General features: G+C 38.8%; 1 protein-coding gene across 6 annotated transcripts in view; it reads left to right on the top strand.

Moving 5' to 3' along the window:
* The window catches only part of ppp1r9a (protein phosphatase 1, regulatory subunit 9A), a 63,489-nt gene that overhangs the window by 36,351 nt on the left and 8,360 nt on the right, over positions 1-18,778 (top strand). For all 6 annotated transcript variants that reach the window (XM_047383526.1, XM_047383527.1, XM_047383528.1 and 3 more), the window contains 9 exons: positions 5,053-5,188; positions 8,547-8,696; positions 9,841-9,894; positions 12,651-12,880; positions 14,271-14,367; positions 15,380-15,515; positions 17,699-17,778; positions 18,411-18,504; positions 18,620-18,689. In XM_047383526.1, coding sequence (XP_047239482.1) covers positions 5,053-5,188; positions 8,547-8,696; positions 9,841-9,894; positions 12,651-12,880; positions 14,271-14,367; positions 15,380-15,515; positions 17,699-17,778; positions 18,411-18,504; positions 18,620-18,689 — 1,047 coding nt within the window. The remainder of the gene's footprint in view (positions 1-5,052; positions 5,189-8,546; positions 8,697-9,840; positions 9,895-12,650; positions 12,881-14,270; positions 14,368-15,379; positions 15,516-17,698; positions 17,779-18,410; positions 18,505-18,619; positions 18,690-18,778) is intronic.

Genomic DNA, 18,778 nt, shown 5'->3' with positions numbered 1-18,778 from the left:
AAGTCAAATATCCAGCCCAAATCATGCCAGACGCTCAGAGATGGCTATAAAAAGCTTTTAGTCAAGGTGCAACTTACAAAAGGACATTTAACCAAACAGTAGTATAAATTATATATTATAGTATGTATATATTTGAGTCTCTGTGTATAAGTTGCATCATTATCGATCATAGTTTTAGATCTCCAACTGTAAAAACTCTTTACCAAAGCTCTAGAAAGGTTTTTCTGTCTGGGAATTTGGGCAATTATTTGCAAAAAGCGTATTTATTGGTAACCAAAATAGCAATTTTTTTTAAAATTTCTAAGTCTTTAGATAAAAAAAAAAAGTTTTATATGACTAGCTTTCAAAGTATATTTAATGTAGCATTACTTAAATATTTGGAAGCCCCACATTTAAAACAGTTACCTTGGCAATCTCTAAAGGGAAAAGTTAGTTTTAGAAAGTTACTTTGCAGAGAAGACAAATTTTTGTCTTCACTGCAACAGCCTCTCTCTGTCTGACTCAGAACTTCATTTAAATACCATTAAAGCAATTTATTGTATTTTAAGCATAAACAATGCAACTGAAGCATTATTCCATTATGTTTCTTTACGTTATGTTTTATTCACTGTGCAGCATCATGGTTACGTTTTCTATATGCATGCATATATTTTATGTGCTTTTGCTCATTAGGTACATGCCTTAAAACCCTTACTCATCATTGTACGGGTTGCCACTCCTCCAGAATCAGCCACATCTGTTTTAGAAACTTGTGTCCTTAGGCGGCGTAAGAAAATACCCAAAATCTATTGCTGTCAATCCTAAAAGTTTGAATTGAAACTTGAAAAAAAGGAAAGGATTTTTTTTTGTTGGAGAAGAAAAATTTAATGTTGAAGAATGTACAGAAAAACTCAGTGATAGCTGTTTTATTATGTATCTGTTACTAAAGTTCATTTTCATGTTTAATAAAACAAAAAGGCAGGCTGCTTTTAGATATATATTTGTTCGATAGAACAAATATATATCTAAAAATATATATACATTTAGGTTGGAAATGTTTTAAAATCCCCCATGATCAACATGCATCTAATCGCTGCATTCCTTTCTTTTCCTTTTCTGTAGTCCTGCTGTCATGGTGCAAAAATCACATAGCCGCCCCTCAAGTCACCATACTCGCTGTGAAAAACACACACAAAAACACACGCACACACGAACTAACACTCAAAGCATGGCAGGAAGGCTTTGATTCGAAAAGCTCAAGCTGTCCTTGGCAACAGCCTGCCTTACCAGCCTCCAACTGATTCCTGTCTTTTCTTCTCCTTTGGTTTGTTTAGTGTTTCTTCAACATTCACTGTGGTTTCCGACCTCCTCATATTTCTGTTTACCATTTTTTGACTCAAACATCCAAAGAGAAGTCGGACACATTGTTCTTGTGTCAGATTTTTCTCAATTAAACGACATAGAGGCACAAAAAAGTGAAGACCTGTCTGCGTTGTTGTTCAGATTTTCACCCTCATACATATTCTGATAAGGCTGCGATGTAAAATGATGCATGTGTTGTGGAAATGGAGCACTGGGAGAAAACCTGAAGACATGTCCACCAGTGTCACAACAGACCGCTGGCCCAGCAGCTGCTGTTTGCTGATCTAATATTGACAGTGAAGGCTTTCCACACACCAGGGTGTGTCTGTGTCAGTGAGGCAGCCTTAAAAAGGTTAACATCTATCATCTGCCCATCTATCCTGGCTGCAAGTATAGAGTAGTAAGAGAAGAAATAAAAAGCATACAAACTACTCCCATTTTCAAACTGTAACTCTGAGTTTCTTCCATTATGTAGTAAATCTTGGTATTTAAACCCAGAATATGAACGTTACATTTACAAGTTACAGCAAGTTATGTATGTTTCTCACTCCTCTGTGTTATTTCTGACCAGTTTCAACTCTTGCTTCCACCTCCTCACTCTCACTCAATATTCAGTCTTCCTCTATCACATCTCACTCACTCCTCCTCCTCATCCTCCACGGTAAATCCTTCCCTCACTCTGTCTGATCACCAGAGGATTCATGGCCAAATGTCCTAGATTTGCCTTTTTAGCTATATTTAACCCCGACTTTCAGCAGCGAATCATCCAGGTTTTAGTCAGAGGCTCTTCTTGCTTCTTTCACTGTAAGTAAAACGTAGTTTAACGCAAAGTAGATTGAGTTATTAACAGAGAGTACTTGTAATACAATGCACTGTAGGGGAAAACAATTGTCTTGGAGGGATTTGTTATCACAACCCTGATTTCTCACAAACACATTGGAGGGATTTTCTTTTCAGATTTAGCTCAAGTATTTGTCACTATTACCTCATGACCTACTTGTTGACAAGTTGACATCTTAGAAACCCTTTGGAGAAAATGGATTGACAGATTTTTACTGCCTTTTGTACAATATTTTGAAGGAGTTTAGAAACCCAAAGACATGAATTTAGCACAGAGCTTTTTTGTGGGATGCATTTCCTCAGCAATGACTTGGAAGCTCGTCAGGGTTGATGGGAAAGTAGATGGGGCTGAATATAAGACAATCCTGGAAGACTGGTGTGGAGGTTCACCTTTCAGTAGAAAAACACCAAACATACAGACAGAGCTACAATCTAATAGATTATCATATATTTATGTGTTAAAATTCACCATGTTATGTTTTCCTTCTAGCAACAGATATTTTGTCTGAATAGGAGTTTCTGCAGCGCAGCTTTCAGTTTTTAAATATGGTGACTTTGGGCACATTGGTGGCGCAGGGGTACGGACGCTACAGTCCTTGACACGCCCATCACGGGTTGGAATCCCATGTCTTCCCCTGTCACTCTCCACCCCATTTCCTGTCAGTCAGCTAAAAAAATAAAGGCCACACGTACAGCTACAGTATTTGATGAGCTCATGCTTCGCTCCTGCTTCGCTCCTGCTGATGTGCTGGGTTAATGTTTGCATGATTACTCTTCTTTTATAAGACTTTTTACCTGCACACAGTTGCCTCCAGTTAATTGTGTGCAGATAAAACTTGTTGTTCTCCTGCCTTATTTGAAATTCAATGATTGGTGTTTCAGATGCACTCTGCACAGCTTTCTGTCTTTCACTGAAAGCTGTCCGAGGATATCCAACGGGTCACATCTTACCGGAGAGTCTCTTTTTTACTGTCAACATCATTGTAAAGGGTAAAAAATGCTTAGACTGTTAAGGAAATCCCAGATTTGTTAGATTAAAGAAACAACGTGCATACCTTCAAAATACAGTCCTATTTAATAAATTAGGATAGGCATTCTGATGAGGCTTGTTTATCAGATTAAAGGTTTCTTTTAAAATTAACAACCTTTAAGCAGGTATTAAACATAGTTTTCATTACTTATATATGCTGTAATTTTAAACAGTTCACCTGCTGGGGGGGGCAGAAGACATAAAGTCACAGACAGTGAACATTCATCATTTATAAAATGCTGTGATCGAAGCCCAGATCTGGTCCCAAGTATCCACAGTAAAATATATTTCAAGAACTACCTTTGGAGGCACTGCAAATTCTGCACAACTGTTTAACTAATGGATGTGATCTATATAAGACCCTGAATATGAAGACATATCCTTAACATGATTGATTTCTATGGTATATAAACCAAAACTGGCTCACTCCAATGGTAAAAATACATGTCAACGTACACAAGGATTTCCTAAAATCTATTCTGCCAGTTCAGTGTTATTCTGTATATTAGAGCCATCCTTTTATTAATTGGAGTGCAGAAATAAATCAGTTCTGACAATTTGTGCAGTTCAACTGACCCAGCACCCTCAGAGCAGTGGGAGACAGCCATAAACCAAGACAAACTCCCCTTACATGTGGAGATAGGCTGTTTCCAGGTCATCTACTCCTCAGACGTCCCCCGCTGTCCATAGGCTTAGTGTAGTAAAATACCTCGCTACTCCAGTGCCCTTTCTATCACTCTGTAGATTTTTTTCCCTTTCTTCTCAATGCCCTCTCCTTCAGTTGTTCCTTTACATGTAGATCAAGTATGCCTCTCTGCTGGCGTGTAAGCCCTTTCCTACTGGCCTTTAGAAATATCTGAAAGAGCTCAGAGGGAAATGATTTCACTTGATTGGATCCTATCTTGAATTCACTTTCAGGCGCTTTTTCTTTCTCCCTCTCTCTCAATCATAGATTGACCTCACTCACACATGCACACAGATTGGACCCTGCTGGCTTTAAGATTTACTTTAATTATTGGCCTACTATGTTAAGCTGTAAGGAGAAATACATTGGATTATGCTTTGATTTGCAGAAACAATGCATGTAGTGAATCTAAACGTTTGAGCTGAGGAACATGTTTGTTTTATAATCTTAAAGCTACGTGCAAAAGTTTGGAAAGGTTTCATTTATCTCTGATAAATGGCCGTCATTTTTCTCACTTAACATTTAAATATTTCTCTGTGTTCCTACAGAGGTACGGTCTGTTTTTTTCTTGGTTTAATTCCATGCCAGGCTAATAGCTGGCTGCCCTGCTGTGCTGACTGGCTTATTATGCACAACCCGTCTCCAAGCCCAGCCCCTGATAAGTCAGCAAATATCCATCCATCCAGCAATATGCCATTGCTCTGTGGCTGTGTTTCTCTCTCTCTCTCTCTCATTGACTACGGTTGTTGCCTCCATGTACAAAAACACAACATCAACCAGTACACTGACACTCAACATGGGTGTCTCCGTATAGATATTCATGGAAAACAGCATCAGAAATTGTCAAGTCTTTCTCCAGTGTTTCATTGTATTGCTAAAAGGCAATATAACAAGTTCACATTTTCTATTTGTTTTCCGTTTTGGTCTAAATTCTTACTTAAGATAAAATCTACCCTTCCAAAATCAAGCATCCATACTTGCTTATTGTGATGTCACATGGGGTATTTGGGAACTTTTAACTTCAACTTTTATTTAAACATAGTATTTAATGTTTAAGCGTGCTTATCTTTGGCTATTAGTATGCTGCCCATGGTGTCTGACTCTATGCCTGTGCCGTCAGAAGTGTCTTTGATGTGAACATTGCTTGTCCCTGCAGCTTTGTGATTGGCCGAGAGCGCCCAGGTCAGCAGAGCGAGGTGGCCACGCTCATCCAGCAGACCCTGGAGCAGGAGAGGAGGCAGAGAGAACTTCTGGAGCAGCAGTACGCCCACTATGACGCTGATGACGACGAGGTAATTACACACATCCTGTCTTTCCAGGATGCTCTAGTTTTAGTATCAAATACATATAAGAATGTGAATCATGGTTTGGTTACTGAAAGGGCATTTATTTTAGGTTCACATGCTCCCATAATTCATGCAAGTGACAATGTAATGGAAAACGAGGCTTCTAGCTGTCACTTAATACTAATCAGCTTCTTTTCTATGACAGCTGACTTGAAGTATCAGCTTATTAAGGCAATAAAACTGAGTGACAGTAGGCTTTTGATGCTAACATAGAAAACACGCTCTCTTACAGCCATGCAGAATGAGATGATGCTCTCAGAGCTGCATCACTAAGCATTTCCCTCTCTGGTTCTGATGCTGAGTCACGGCACATTTTAATCCACCAGACACTGAGCTCCTGGCCTTGCAACTCATGTTAACTTTGGTTTTGAGCTATATAGACACAGTTACACTTTGCATCTGCATGGAACATAGTACTGGAGGAACATGGATCTGTGCTAGGGGAAAATGCATACAGTGGAACGACTGTAGTCATGAATAGGGTTAGTCTCATTCAGCCAAGTTTCTTTGTAGTGTTTTACCCATGCATATAAAATGGGTTTGCTTTAAAAAATCTCCTCTTCAGGCTGTTGATGCTGATTCTAGCACTTCTTTAATTATAGTAAGGCATAAATACACTGCCAAGTGTCATTAAAGCTTCAATGGCTCTAATTTGGCTATTACCAGAAGGCTTAGCAAGCTGTGCAGAGTCAAACATTTACACTTTACACTTTATTTCTCTTTGTATGTATTTTCCTCGCTCAACATTTCATAATGCACATGCGTAAAGGTTCTTAAACCAAACCCCACAGTCGTATTAAAGATTTGGCACCAAACTGTCTCTCCATAAGATTCCAACATAAAAAATATCAAGTGCCTTGGAAAAGCATTCTTGGTGAATTTTGTTTGTCACCTTTAAACGACAAACCAAAATGTATTTTATTGGGATGTTGTGTGATAGAGAAGGGCACAGTGGCCAATAATTGTTCAATAGAAGGAAAAAATAATATGTGGTTTTTATAATGTTTTATATATAAAAATCTGAAAAGTGAGATGTGCAGTTCTATTTAGTACCTGTTTAATTTGATACCACTAAAAAAAATCCAGTCTAACCGGTTGCTCTCAGATGTCACCCAACTAATGACGGCCTTAGGTGTTTGTTAGGGAACTTTGGTGAACATATAGCATGACGGAAACCAAGGAACACGGCGGACAGGTCAGGGGTACAACAATATCCCACCTTTAAACATTTCACAGAGCTCATGGTAACTCAAGAGAAGCTGCAGAGATCTACAGCTCAGGTGGGAGAATGTGGTGACTGGACTAAGCCATTTTTAGATGTGTGGTGCTGGTAGAAACATTCCCCAACAGACCTTCAGTTGTGATTGCAGCAACAGCTGGTTCTACAAGGTAATGACTCAGGCAGGTGGAAGACAAATTCATGCCACGCAGATTTCTATTCGTAAAATAATTTCAAAACTAAAATCATTTTCCTTCCACTTCAGCATTGTGCACTACTTTATGTTACGTCAATCACATAAAATCTTTATAAATGACATTGAAGTTTATGGCTGTAATGTGAATACGTTTAAACAGGTGTAATGAAGGCTGTAAAGGGTCCATATTAACTCAAAATGTGATCTTTTCTTATAACAAATGAAACTTTTTTGAACATTTAAATGAAACAAAACTGCATCAGGAAAGAAATATATAATAAAATGAAGCAAAACTATTAAAGATAACAAAACACCTTCTGATGTCATATTGGTACTAGACAAGAGGCATAAAGCTCTGCCTGACTCTTTAGCAAACATATAGATATTCTCTGTGCCTATAAAGAAGGTAACTTGATTGATTTAATCACTTTTATTGCAATCTGAATTGGTACAAAGTGTTATGTAGGGGAAAGTATAAAACTGCAAGAAGCAAAACAGGACACCTTAAAGGATTAAAATGAACTGTGTTGTACTCTTTACTGTAAATTTAAAAATGTGAAATAAAACCTAAACAAAAATACATCCTCAGAGTCAGAACCAGTGCAAAAACCCAGCAAATCACAGTTCACTAACTTTTTTCCAGCTCTCCCACTCAAACATGGTGAATAAGATTAAATGTTGAATATTTTCAAAACTCTAGCAACAAAATGTTCTGTTACTGGAATAGGCACGTATGCATGCAAACAAATTAGACCCGAGCTCTGGCAAGGAGACGAGGAGACAACGTAGGCCAACATAATGAGACCAGAGACCATGAATGATGTATGTGCAAGAAAGGTGAAGGAAAATTTAGCCTACTGTTTACTATGGAGTGTAGTATGTAAGGGTTTTTGAAGGTTTAGAGTAACATCACCGGAAAGATCAGTCTCTGTTGGTCATCAGCCAAAAACTGAATCGACCACTCCATTTGGGTTTAATGCATGATGATCAATGTCAACATTCATTAGGCTACAGGGTATTTTTGTTGAGAGGGACATGAAGAAATACAGTAATGGCTTACATAAATGTCAAACCCAGAGATGCATTTTAGCCATTAGAAAATAAGCCACCACAGACCTCACTGGTTTTAACTTCAACATATTTGCATTAGATATAGTCTAAAAACATAACATTTATATATGTTAAAAGCCTTTTGCACTATTTGTCAAGCTTTTTGCATCAAAGGGCACTGCTGAATCCTTATGTAGCAGGCAGCAGCATTACAAGCATAGCTTGTGTGAAACTGAAACAGAGTCGAGTGTGATTTTGGGAAAAGACTTTTCTATCAGAGCGTAATAGAAAAAAAAAGAAAAACGCTGAATGTGCCACTGTAATGTGATTTGCTTTGCTATAGCCTTAAGGAGTGATGGGAAGGAAAAAATACCCAGACTTTGCAGCTAGCCTTATGCATTCTTATGATTGCAGTTTGATGATGATGGCACATTTAACCTGCAGCTGTCAATTCAGGCTATGGCTCATATTGTTTAGTATGCTAGCCATAGGTTATCAGTGGTCCTAATCCATCCACCCCTTAAAAACTTTCCACTGTCACCCCTGAAAATATTTATGTTCTCTTCTAAAGCCTGAATATAAATGATTGCTTTGTTTTATTCAGTAGGAGGATGGAGATCACATATGACTCTTTGACTTGTGAAGGTTGCTAACCCTTCATTTAGGCCAAACTTGACTTCCTCAGATGGTTGAAAACCAGGAGACTGGTCTCCAACTAGATCTTTAATTAAAGTTCAGTCAAACTGTGGCAGCAGTGACAAAGAGAAAATAAGTAATATTCACATTTATGCTGTTTGTTGTGTGTAGACTACTTGAGTGATTTTTTATTTCTCTTAAAGCGGACAGGGGAGTATGCCACAGATGACGAGGAAACGGGAACAACGGCGGATGGCGAGAAGAGCATAGAGGTGTTTGATCTGCCCGAGACTGAAGACATCTTGTCTCCTTCAGAGTTAGATGCCACTAAACTCTACCAGAAGTTCAGAGAGGTAAAGCATCTTTCTTTACGTATTGTTATACAGATAAATAAAGATCTCTTAAGGTAGATTAAAGAAGTGAGAGGACCCAATCAATTTTATTCTCTGTTATTGCTTGGGAGAAGATCTGTTAAACAGAATTGAGTTGGATATGGGAAGATGTAATTAAGTTAAGCAACAAAAGATACCAATATAATGATATTCAGCACCTCTGCTTGACTTAGCGATGATGGACTCTTGCCAAGGGAAGCAATCTACTTACCTTCTCTAATTCCTAAGTGGCTCATGAGTGATTATAGGTGTGAATACGGATGTGATCATTCCTAATGAGGATGTTTAGCTGGATCTCCTAGACAAGAAAAGTATTTCTACTCTACAAATTATCTGTCCAAGATCTGAAGTCACTCTAGCTGAATCTTTGAGACTTGTTCCAAAATATAAGCTTAACTCAAAAACTGCAGTGATAAGATGGAACATTAATTTACTGTCAGGTAACGCGGCTGCAGTCTTAAGGCTGCTGAGCGGCTGGTAATATTGACTGATCACTCCACTGCTGTGGCACATTTTCCCTTTGTGGAGTTCCACAGTCGCTGTATAGTAACACATTTAACAAATGGCTTCAACTGCACAGTAGGCACTACTGAAGAAATCAAGAGAAATTAAAATAAAAACCTACTCTCAGGGTTTTATACACTTGTTCTTTTGCCTTATTTTACTATATCCTTACCCAACTCCTGCAGTGGTAATTACTTCAATCCTTTTCTGTTAAGCTTGCAACACTTTTATCACAACCTGTTATATATTGTGTGCTTGCTCCCAATACTGATTTACCCATGCTGCATCATTGCATAACTCCCAATCTTGTTTTTACTTAAATCTGTAACTCTGTGCCCATTAAATGTGTTAAACATTCATATTTTATGAATTTGAAAGACTTTTAACATCTCTCGGCTTTTAATATATCACTAGCTTTTTCCTGAGGGAGTAAATGTCAGAGTGAGAGCTGGGAGGCAGCAGAGAGAAGGACAGGGTCGGTCGCCTCTGCCACTCACACTGGATCGACAGCAGAGAGCCTGCCCAGCCATGCACTTGATTATCTGAGCGCCATCACTGCTCTCTGTCGTTCTCACTTTTGCCCTGTTTGGACTCTCTGCAGCTCCAGATCAAGCACACAGTGACCGAGGCCGAGATCCAGAAGCTCAAAAACAAGGTAAGAGACTGAAACTTTTGTTGGTTTTGTTGTGGCCATAAAACGCTGGGGTTTGTCAGTTATTTGAGTTGTTTAGCTGTGTGAGCGACAGCTACGGTTCACAATGTGCTTTCCAGAGCAGTTCTTAGGACTACCTGGATACATTCACTTATTTTACACTTTGTTTTTTATTCTTATTTTTTCATACATCATCCCTTTAGGTCCTTCTCCCAAGCCTCCCTTTAGCAAAAGTGTGAAAACACAACAGTTATCTTGGATTTACTTCTTTCTCTCTAAATGCTCTAGTGTAGATTTATTTCCACTTTTGCTACTCATCTGAAGGTTTTATCCTGTGCATGTATATAAATTAATTTAAGTAATTCCTGAATTAATGAGGTGGAAGCTCAAGTGACGCTTGAAAACACTATTAGAGTCTAATGATGATTCCATTTTACCAGTAAAAAATAAGGTGGTGATAGTTATAGCCTTCTAGTCAGATTTTCTTGTAAAGACAAGTTGTGATACATTTGTGCTTTTGTCATCATCTTTAGTAATATTCTACACATTTTATATAGTCTTTTTTATAAATTATCCTTTTCAGTTGTTTTTAGGCTTGTAGCTCATGATAGGTCTTCTAATTACCATGTTCAAAGTCATGAAATATCTAAAAAAGGGTGAAATGAAGAAAGTGAGCACAAGGCAACAGTAAATTGCTGAAGAGGAAGGATGTTACATAAGGATCATTGGACTTAGGCATCACTGCAGACGGGAAGGCAGCAGAAAGTTACTCGAGAAGAAAGTAGTGATAATGAAGTCTTCATCTTCAACTTGAATTGGAGTTCATATGGTCAAAGAATAAAGATTTATGTGGCAATATATTCAGTGAAGAGGAGAAAGTCAAGAGAAATGTTGTCTGAGACTAGTAGTTCAGAGACGTAACAAACTGGTCCACTGCGCAGAAACTTAAAAGCACCTACTGGTTAGTCCAGCATGCCTGCAATTTACTACACTGCAAAATGAGCCTCTGTGAAAAAACTAGTAATCTAATAGTAATCTAACATTCTTGCAGTATTCAGCTAGACGCTATAATTTCTGCTCCAGTTCTGACTGTCATTGTTTCAGCATTCCCTTTTCTCTGAACAATGTTAGCAAGGCTTTCAGTGAATGGAAGCGGCTCACTTTTCTAGTCATAATCAGTCAGTACTTTACTTGTAAGAATTTAACTCCACTACAGTAATATACAGTAGCTGTTGAAATGTTTGTTGTCCCACATGAACTCTATGAGTTTATCTCCATGTTGTTTAGCTGTAAAAAGTCAATTCTTAAACTGTTGTTCATTCGACTCAGACGATGAGAAAAATCGATTTCCTGCTGCAGTCAGTTATCTAAGACATGCAGAGACAACACTTAGAGAGAGCGGTTATAGATTTCCTATAATAAAGAGATCTGTTAACATAGAATATATCCACTCACCGGCCAATTTATTAGGTACACCCTGCTTGTACTGGGTTGGATCCTCTTTTGCCTTCAGAACTGCCTTAATCCTTCATGGCATATATTCAACAAGGTACTGGAAACATTCCTCATGACTCATTGTCATGTTCAAGAATCCAGTCTGAGATTATTTGTGCTTTATGACATGGCGCGTTATCCTGCTGGAAGTAACCATAAGAAGATGGGTACACTGTGGTCATAAAGGGATGGACATGGTCAGCAACAATACTCAGGTAGGCCGTGGCATTGACACGATGCTCAATTGGTACTAAGGGGCCCACAGTGTGCCAAGAAAATATCCCCCACACCATTACACCACCACCAACCTGAACCGTTGATGCAAGGCAGGATGGATCCATGCTTTCATGTTGTTGACGCCAAATTCTGACCCTACCATCCGAATGTTGCAGCAGAAATCGAGACTCATCAGACCAGGCAACGTTTTTCCAATCTTCTATTGTTCAATTTTGGTGAGCCTGTGTGAATTGTAGCCTCAGTTTCCTGTTCTTAGCTGACAGGAGTGGCACCCGGTGTGGTCTTCTGCTGCTGTAGCCCATCCGCCTCAAGGTTCGACGTGTTGTGTGTTCAGAGATGCTCTTCTGCATGCCTTGGTTGTAACGATTGGTTATTTGAGTTACTGTTGCTTTTCTATCAGCTCGAACCAGTCTGGCCATTCTCTTCTGATCTCTGGCATCAACAAGGCATTTGCGCCCACAGAACTGCTGCTCACTGGGTATTTTCTCTTTTTCGGACCATTCTCTGTAAACCCTAGAGATGGTGGTGCGTGAAAATCCCAGTAGATCAGCAGTTTCTGAAATACTCAGACCAGCCCGTCTGGCACCAACAACCATGCCACGTTCAAAGTCACTTAAATCACCTTTCTTCTCCATTCTGATGCTCTGTTTGAACTGCAGCAGATCGTCTTGACCATGTCTACATGCCTAAATGCATTGAGTTGCTGCCATGTGATTGGCTGATTAGAAATTTGCGTTAAGGAGCAGTTGAACAGTTGTACCTAATAAAGTGGCCGGTGAGTGTATGTATGTGGCTTACTTTGAAGAGTTTTGTGTTTTCTTACTCTAAAATATGTTATGTGCCCTATAATATATTATAATTTTGCATGATTTTCTTTCATCTCAGGGACACACTTATAAGATCTCATGAAATATGAAAGCAATCATTGCAGCACAGTTTTCATAGTTTTCCCCCAAAAAATCTTACAAAATAATGTTAAAACATTTGGTTCATATTTTGTAAATGACGCTATTTTTGCCCGCTAACAGTTGGCATCAGTTGAGAAGGAGAAGCAGCGCTGGGAGAAGGAGAAGAGCCAGCTGAAGGCCAGCATAGAGGAGAACAAGGAGAGGATGTTGAAGCTGGAGAGCTACTGGATCGAGGCGCAGACCCTCTGCCACACCGTCAACGAGCATCTGAAGGAGGCCCAGGCCCAGTACCAGGTTCTGGAGAAGAAATACAACAAGGCCAAGAAACTCATTAAGGACTTCCAGCAGAAGTGAGTGAACATGGAGGAGTCTGTCCTGGATTTAAACTGCACTATTTACATTGTCTTTTGAGTCATAATTACTGTAGTAAAATCAAAGATCATGTGGAGTGAGAAGCTAATATTAGTGTTACTAAAACAAAATTACCTTTATAAGATAAATATAAAAAAAAACAAATAAAGTGACAAGTAAAAACACAATGAATGTATACAGGCTTTTTTCTCTTTGACTTTTATTTAAATTGTATCATTTATCTTTCAGCAACTTGACTTTAACATTTTAGCCAGTAGTATTTATCTCACTGAGTTTGTGGATGTAAAGCCAGATATAAATGCACAATCCTTTAAAAATGGACAAACTCGAGAGGGAGATTAGTTGCTGTTTTTTATTTTTGGCCTTTTCAAGGTTTTGAACTCAACCGGTGGTTCATAAACTGAGCACTATCTGATGTTGTTCAGATCCCAAACAAAGCTTTTAAACTATTGTTTTAATCCTTTCAAACAGAATCAAGGCACCACAGTCAACTGTTCTGGTAAAAATCCATCCTCATGTCTCTGAAGTCGAATATTTAAAGAATTTGAAATGCTACTGGTCTTAGTAAACTCAGATGCCAAAGAAAGCATTGTGTTAATTCATGCTCAAACAGAAATTAAATCATGACTACCATTTAAGCATTTTCCAGGTAGTTATCTACTACTCAAATATCCAAAACTCTCTAAAACAATCTAGATATTGGAGTCCGAAACATTATGGAATTATAAAATAGAAAAGAGAAGAATACAGAAAAAAAAAACATGAATATAAGAAATACGACTGCTTGTTTTATGATTACTAAAACTGCTGATGGTTTTGTTAGTATAAAAGAGTTTTAGGATAGGTTCACTCTGAGTTTAAATAAACAGTGTGTTTAAAATGAGCAACTTCAGACTTTAAAGCTGCACAGTGAATTCGTAGTTGCATCTGCAGTAATAACCACGTTTGGAGTCTAATGCACTCAGCCTTCCTGTGCTTCTGTCTTGTAATTCTTTCGGTCAGTCCCATCAGAACCTCTACTGCTCAGAGCCACTCTGATGGACTCTAATTGGCTCAGCCCCTGCAGGCCCAATGGAAACAAATTGATGAAACAAACCCTCCATGCTCATCGGTGGCAGAAGAAAGAGCTGCAGAGCATAGGCACAGAGTTCTCAGGCAAAAGGCAAAGTAAATATGGGAGAAAGGCGCCATTCTGCTTTCAGAGGTGCATCTCATCTGTTGTGCATGGTTGTAAACGGCAGCATCATCACATTCCTGGTTGCATGTTAAACCTGTGAAAGAATAACTTGTGTAAAAGGTTCCTGTTTTCACATGTTAATACACAACCACTGGGCACTCTACCATCTGCACTGCATCTTGTTCCTCCAGAGAGGTGGAGTTCATCCAGAAGGAGGATGCAGAGAGGAGGCGGCTGGAAGAGGCTGAGAAAGCTCATCTGGCTGAGATCCAGGGACTGCAAGTTAGGGTAACATGACTATCCTGTGTCCATCTCTCATCTCTGTCAGCGAAGCTCCGCTTGTTTTACCTCAGAGAGAACAGCCGTTCTTAATTTTAATACAACAAACCATGCAGCATGGCCTTTTGTGTACATAAATAATTAAAAAGTGATGAGACACAGCATATTTTCATCATCACTTTGTGGGTATTAAAACGTTATGTGCACAGCTGATGGAAGGTTCTGTAGTCTGAATTGTTCTCAAACTCACTATTACTTTTACCAAAGGATCTGATTAGGTTTTTACACCATGTAACAACTTTACAGTAAAAAAAACTCCTGCTATGTCTATTATGTGCTCCCCCTTTCCTCCTCTTGTTTTCTGTCTCTTTTGTTTCCTCCACAGCTGAATGAACAGTCACCCTAAATGCTCCCTGTCATTACTCTTCTCACTGAATACATGTCCCTACTGTCCTGCTGTAGGGCATTGTAAACTATAAATATGAAGGAGTTCCAACAGTCTGGAAAAGTCGGGAATTGAAAAAAATTGTTTTTCAGGTCTTGAGTGTGGAAAAATACATACATTGCATTTCCAGAAAATGTTTCCCATCCATCTATCCATCCATCCATCCATCCATCCATCCATCCATCCATTGAACCAAATCCATGTATTTTCCACCGATCTTTGTATCCAGTCTCTGTGTCCATTTATCCACGCTGGTTTTCTTTTACAGGTTCCATATTTAACGGCTGACTACTTTACAGACACATCATCAATAAATCCAGAGTGAACTCTTTTATTCATACTAAGAAAACTGGCTGAAAATATAAAGAGAACAGTGGAATCTACAAAAATACATAACGACCTTGTGTTGTAAATGTTTTCCATTTAAGATAAGGTGCAATCTCAGTTTAACCTCTGCAATAGTTTTCAAACATCTGAGTAATGATCCTCTCTTTGCACCGTTTATTTCAGACCCTTTTTTTACCCAAAGTAAATGCCCACAGATCATTAACATCGATTTGTGCCTCTCTCCGACAGATTGCAGCATTGGAGTCCGAGTTAATGCAGCTGATGAAGCAGAATGGCATCCAGGTCAACAACAACAACAGCAACAGTTCTGAGAGGCTCAGCGCTCAGCAGAACATCCCAAGCAGAGCTGCAGCTCAACCTAGAGGTCTTTTTGGGAGGGCACTGGTTTCTGCAATATTTTACAGCTCTTTTTTTTCACAAATCATTTGCATTTGTACCACTTCTGTCTGTGAGTGCGCAACATAAACATTTTAAACAAGGCCTCACAAGTTCTAAGAACCGTGTTTTGCCGTGGGGCCAGATTTTCTTGCGATCTTTGTCAGTGGTTCTCAGGGATTTTAGTGGGGATTTTAGAAAGGGATGTTTCTGATGAAGTTTTTGTTTTTGTCCTAAATGTGATCATCTAAGATGACACATTTTCTGTGAAAGTGTAAATGAAAGTATACTGCAGTCTTGGATCCGTTTTTGTTTTCTGCCAGCAAGATACTTTTTCCAAAGTTGAAGCTTCTGCATGACATCCTTAAAATGCAGCTCCAACAGGAGTTAGCTGGGTTGACTAAAAAGGCATACATTTTCTGATGAGACACCTAAAAAAGTCACATTTCAATCATTTGTTAGGTAAAAAGTATCTGATTCAACACAAATAGCTACAGTATTCTGTAAATCCACTTCTTTCCCCGTCTTATGATGTTTTCATGCAGAGCAGTTAGCTGAAGGGTTATGGTCTGTAAACAACCCTGTCAAAACACCAGGTTTGTAAAAAAATTGTACCATGATTGATCATTTCCTAACATTTTCCACCTTTAGTGTTACAGTTAGGCTCAAAGGATTCATTCTCCTGGCAGATTAAGATTTAACATAGTTTACATTTAACCATGAAGTCGGTTTCTAACAGGGAATGAGACACGTATCTCTCCAAAAGATATGACTAAAAGGAATATTAAAGAAAATCTGATTTTCTTACATTCTGATTAAAATGGCATGTCCAAAATGATTTATACCCTTCTCAATAATCAGTGGAAAAATACAGAAATCAAATCTTTGCCATCACTCTAATCTTTAGCTCCCTTCACAGACTCTGTCAGATTAAATTCAGGACTCCAAAACGTTAATGTTACTTCCAGTCAGAAGAAACACGTTGGTAAAATTAATAGATTACTTTTATTTTATTATTTAAATATGCCTTGTGTATGAATACTTTTAGGTTTAACTGTATATTATGTACAGTTCAACTGAGAAAACTGCAATAAACTGTTTGCATAACTGTGCACACCATTTACAGAAATACTTTGTTTTGTGCACTTTTTCCATCCACTTCAACATTTAGTGTTCTTGGCTGCACACCCAATAGCAGTTAAAATGAATCTGGTTGAGATTACATGTGACAACAATCTCCTATTTCTCAATGTCTGGACAAAGAAGGGTTGAAGACAGATCCTTTTATTTTTAAGGCCTGGCTAAAAACTTCTAAAGCCGTGTTGGAGAATATCATGATCTGATGAGACCAAACTTATATGTAAAGGTAAATTTGTAGAGGTAAACTTGCAATTGGCGAAACTGGTCAACCAGCGGGGGTTTGTGGCCAAGTGATTTCTTCACAGTCTGAAAGATTTGAAAAAAAACCTGTGCAAGGCAGAGTGGGCAAATATTGCCGAGTCAAGATGTGGTATGCTGATAGACTCCTACCCAGGGGGACTAAATGTCCGATTTTTTTGTTAAACTGTAACTGAAACACTGTAACTTTAGTGTAGCGACTCCTCTTACATGTTTTAGTAGATTTAAAACACAAATATCCACCCTCAGTGCTCAGCCTGCACACTCCAGCCATATGGAGCATTTGGCATTGGTCTTAAACAAAACACTGACACACTTGCACCCCTGTCCTAAATCTCTCTTTAAAACTTCTCCAAACCAAAACAAACATGTATTCCGTGTTTAAGCACATCTGTCAAGCTTTGTTCTCCTCGAGTCTTTTTAAGCTTGGCTAGCTTTGTTTCAGTGGTTACATCTGTCAGAACAGAGCCGGCTCAAAGAAGTTTGCGTCTGATGGTGTTAGAGTGATTGGATCTGAGCCGATAAGAACCATACAGCTGGAATACAATACAAAGGAAAAGAAGGCCTCTGTTTTAACGTGCCTATTAGCACTTAGGGAATTATTAGGCTAGAGAATAATTGCAATCCTAGTTTAACAGTTCTTTAATAAAGACAAGCAGAGTCAGGTTTTTCCACAACTGCAGCTTCCACAACACATCAACCTGATAGACTGGAGGTTTTCATAGGGAAATAACTGTGTTTTTACATTGTTTTCTATTTTTGTTGTTACTTTAGAAGTTAAGGAGGGATCCCCTCGCTCGTCCAGCATTAAGACCGACTGCGCAGGAGACAGCATCAGTTTTCCAGAGGGACAGGTTCGTATCAATAAACAAACTGATATTTGGCTTTATCATTGTCATTTAAACCAGCAGGAGTTTTATCCAACGGCATCTGCTGAACCATCCACCAAAAGGTGTTGAATTAGTGCACACCTTTGTCCATTTTGCTGGTCTTTAACCTCTGTCAATTCCACTTTATTCTTTTATTAGAATAATTGCTGTGTGTAAATTTGTTGCTCTAATGATGCTGTCCCAACTTACTGCCCTGCCCAGCGTGATAATAACATCAGCAGTGGGTTTTTTGTCTGGACGCTAGGCTCTTTTGTGGCTGAAGCTGTCACTTAGCTCTGCTAGAGCAGGAAGGAGTCCAGATTAGAGGGACAAATGGAGATGAGGACTGGCAGGAACACAGTAGCAAAAGCGCCTACATGGAGAAAATAAAAAAAGAACATGGAATTGGAAATGGGGGAAAAGTATGTCAAGGGACTTCTGTCAGATTAGTGTGCAGTTCTAGTTATTCAGATCCGATGGTACTTATTTCCTCTTTCCCATTTTTTTTTTTTTTTTTTACCATCACTATTTTCTCCATGTATCACTTATCCCTTCACACCTTTATTCTAATTTAAAGGACCTACTTTTGTCTTTGTTGGTGTGACGTAATCTCCCAGGCACATGGAAGCCCAGCCCACAGTTGCTCTGGATCGGTTTGCAGTGATTGGGCCCCTGGCAGTGCAGAGGGCTCCCCCAGAAAAACACGTCATGGTAGTTACACCTGCACTCTGACAATTAAACAAAAACTGCAGTAGATCTACTGATATACTCTTTTCTGGTAGCTTAATATTTACAATTTTCTTGTTTTCTCATTTTCTTTTTGCAGGCTCTCAGGCAGTTGCAAGGTCAAGCCCATCTCATGGCCTGGAGGAACACAGAAAGGCTCTAGAATCTGGGTAAAATTAGGCAATAAGGCTGCATCATTAGGTTCTTGTTATCATTTACCATCACAGCAAAGGAATGAAATAAGTTAGTATTTTGTACA

Source organism: Girardinichthys multiradiatus, chromosome 13 (genome assembly GCF_021462225.1).
Source record: "Girardinichthys multiradiatus isolate DD_20200921_A chromosome 13, DD_fGirMul_XY1, whole genome shotgun sequence".
NCBI classification, from domain to species: domain Eukaryota; kingdom Metazoa; phylum Chordata; class Actinopteri; order Cyprinodontiformes; family Goodeidae; genus Girardinichthys; species Girardinichthys multiradiatus.
Note: the sequence above shows the minus strand (reverse complement) of the source record. Positions and strands in the feature narration are given on the sequence as shown.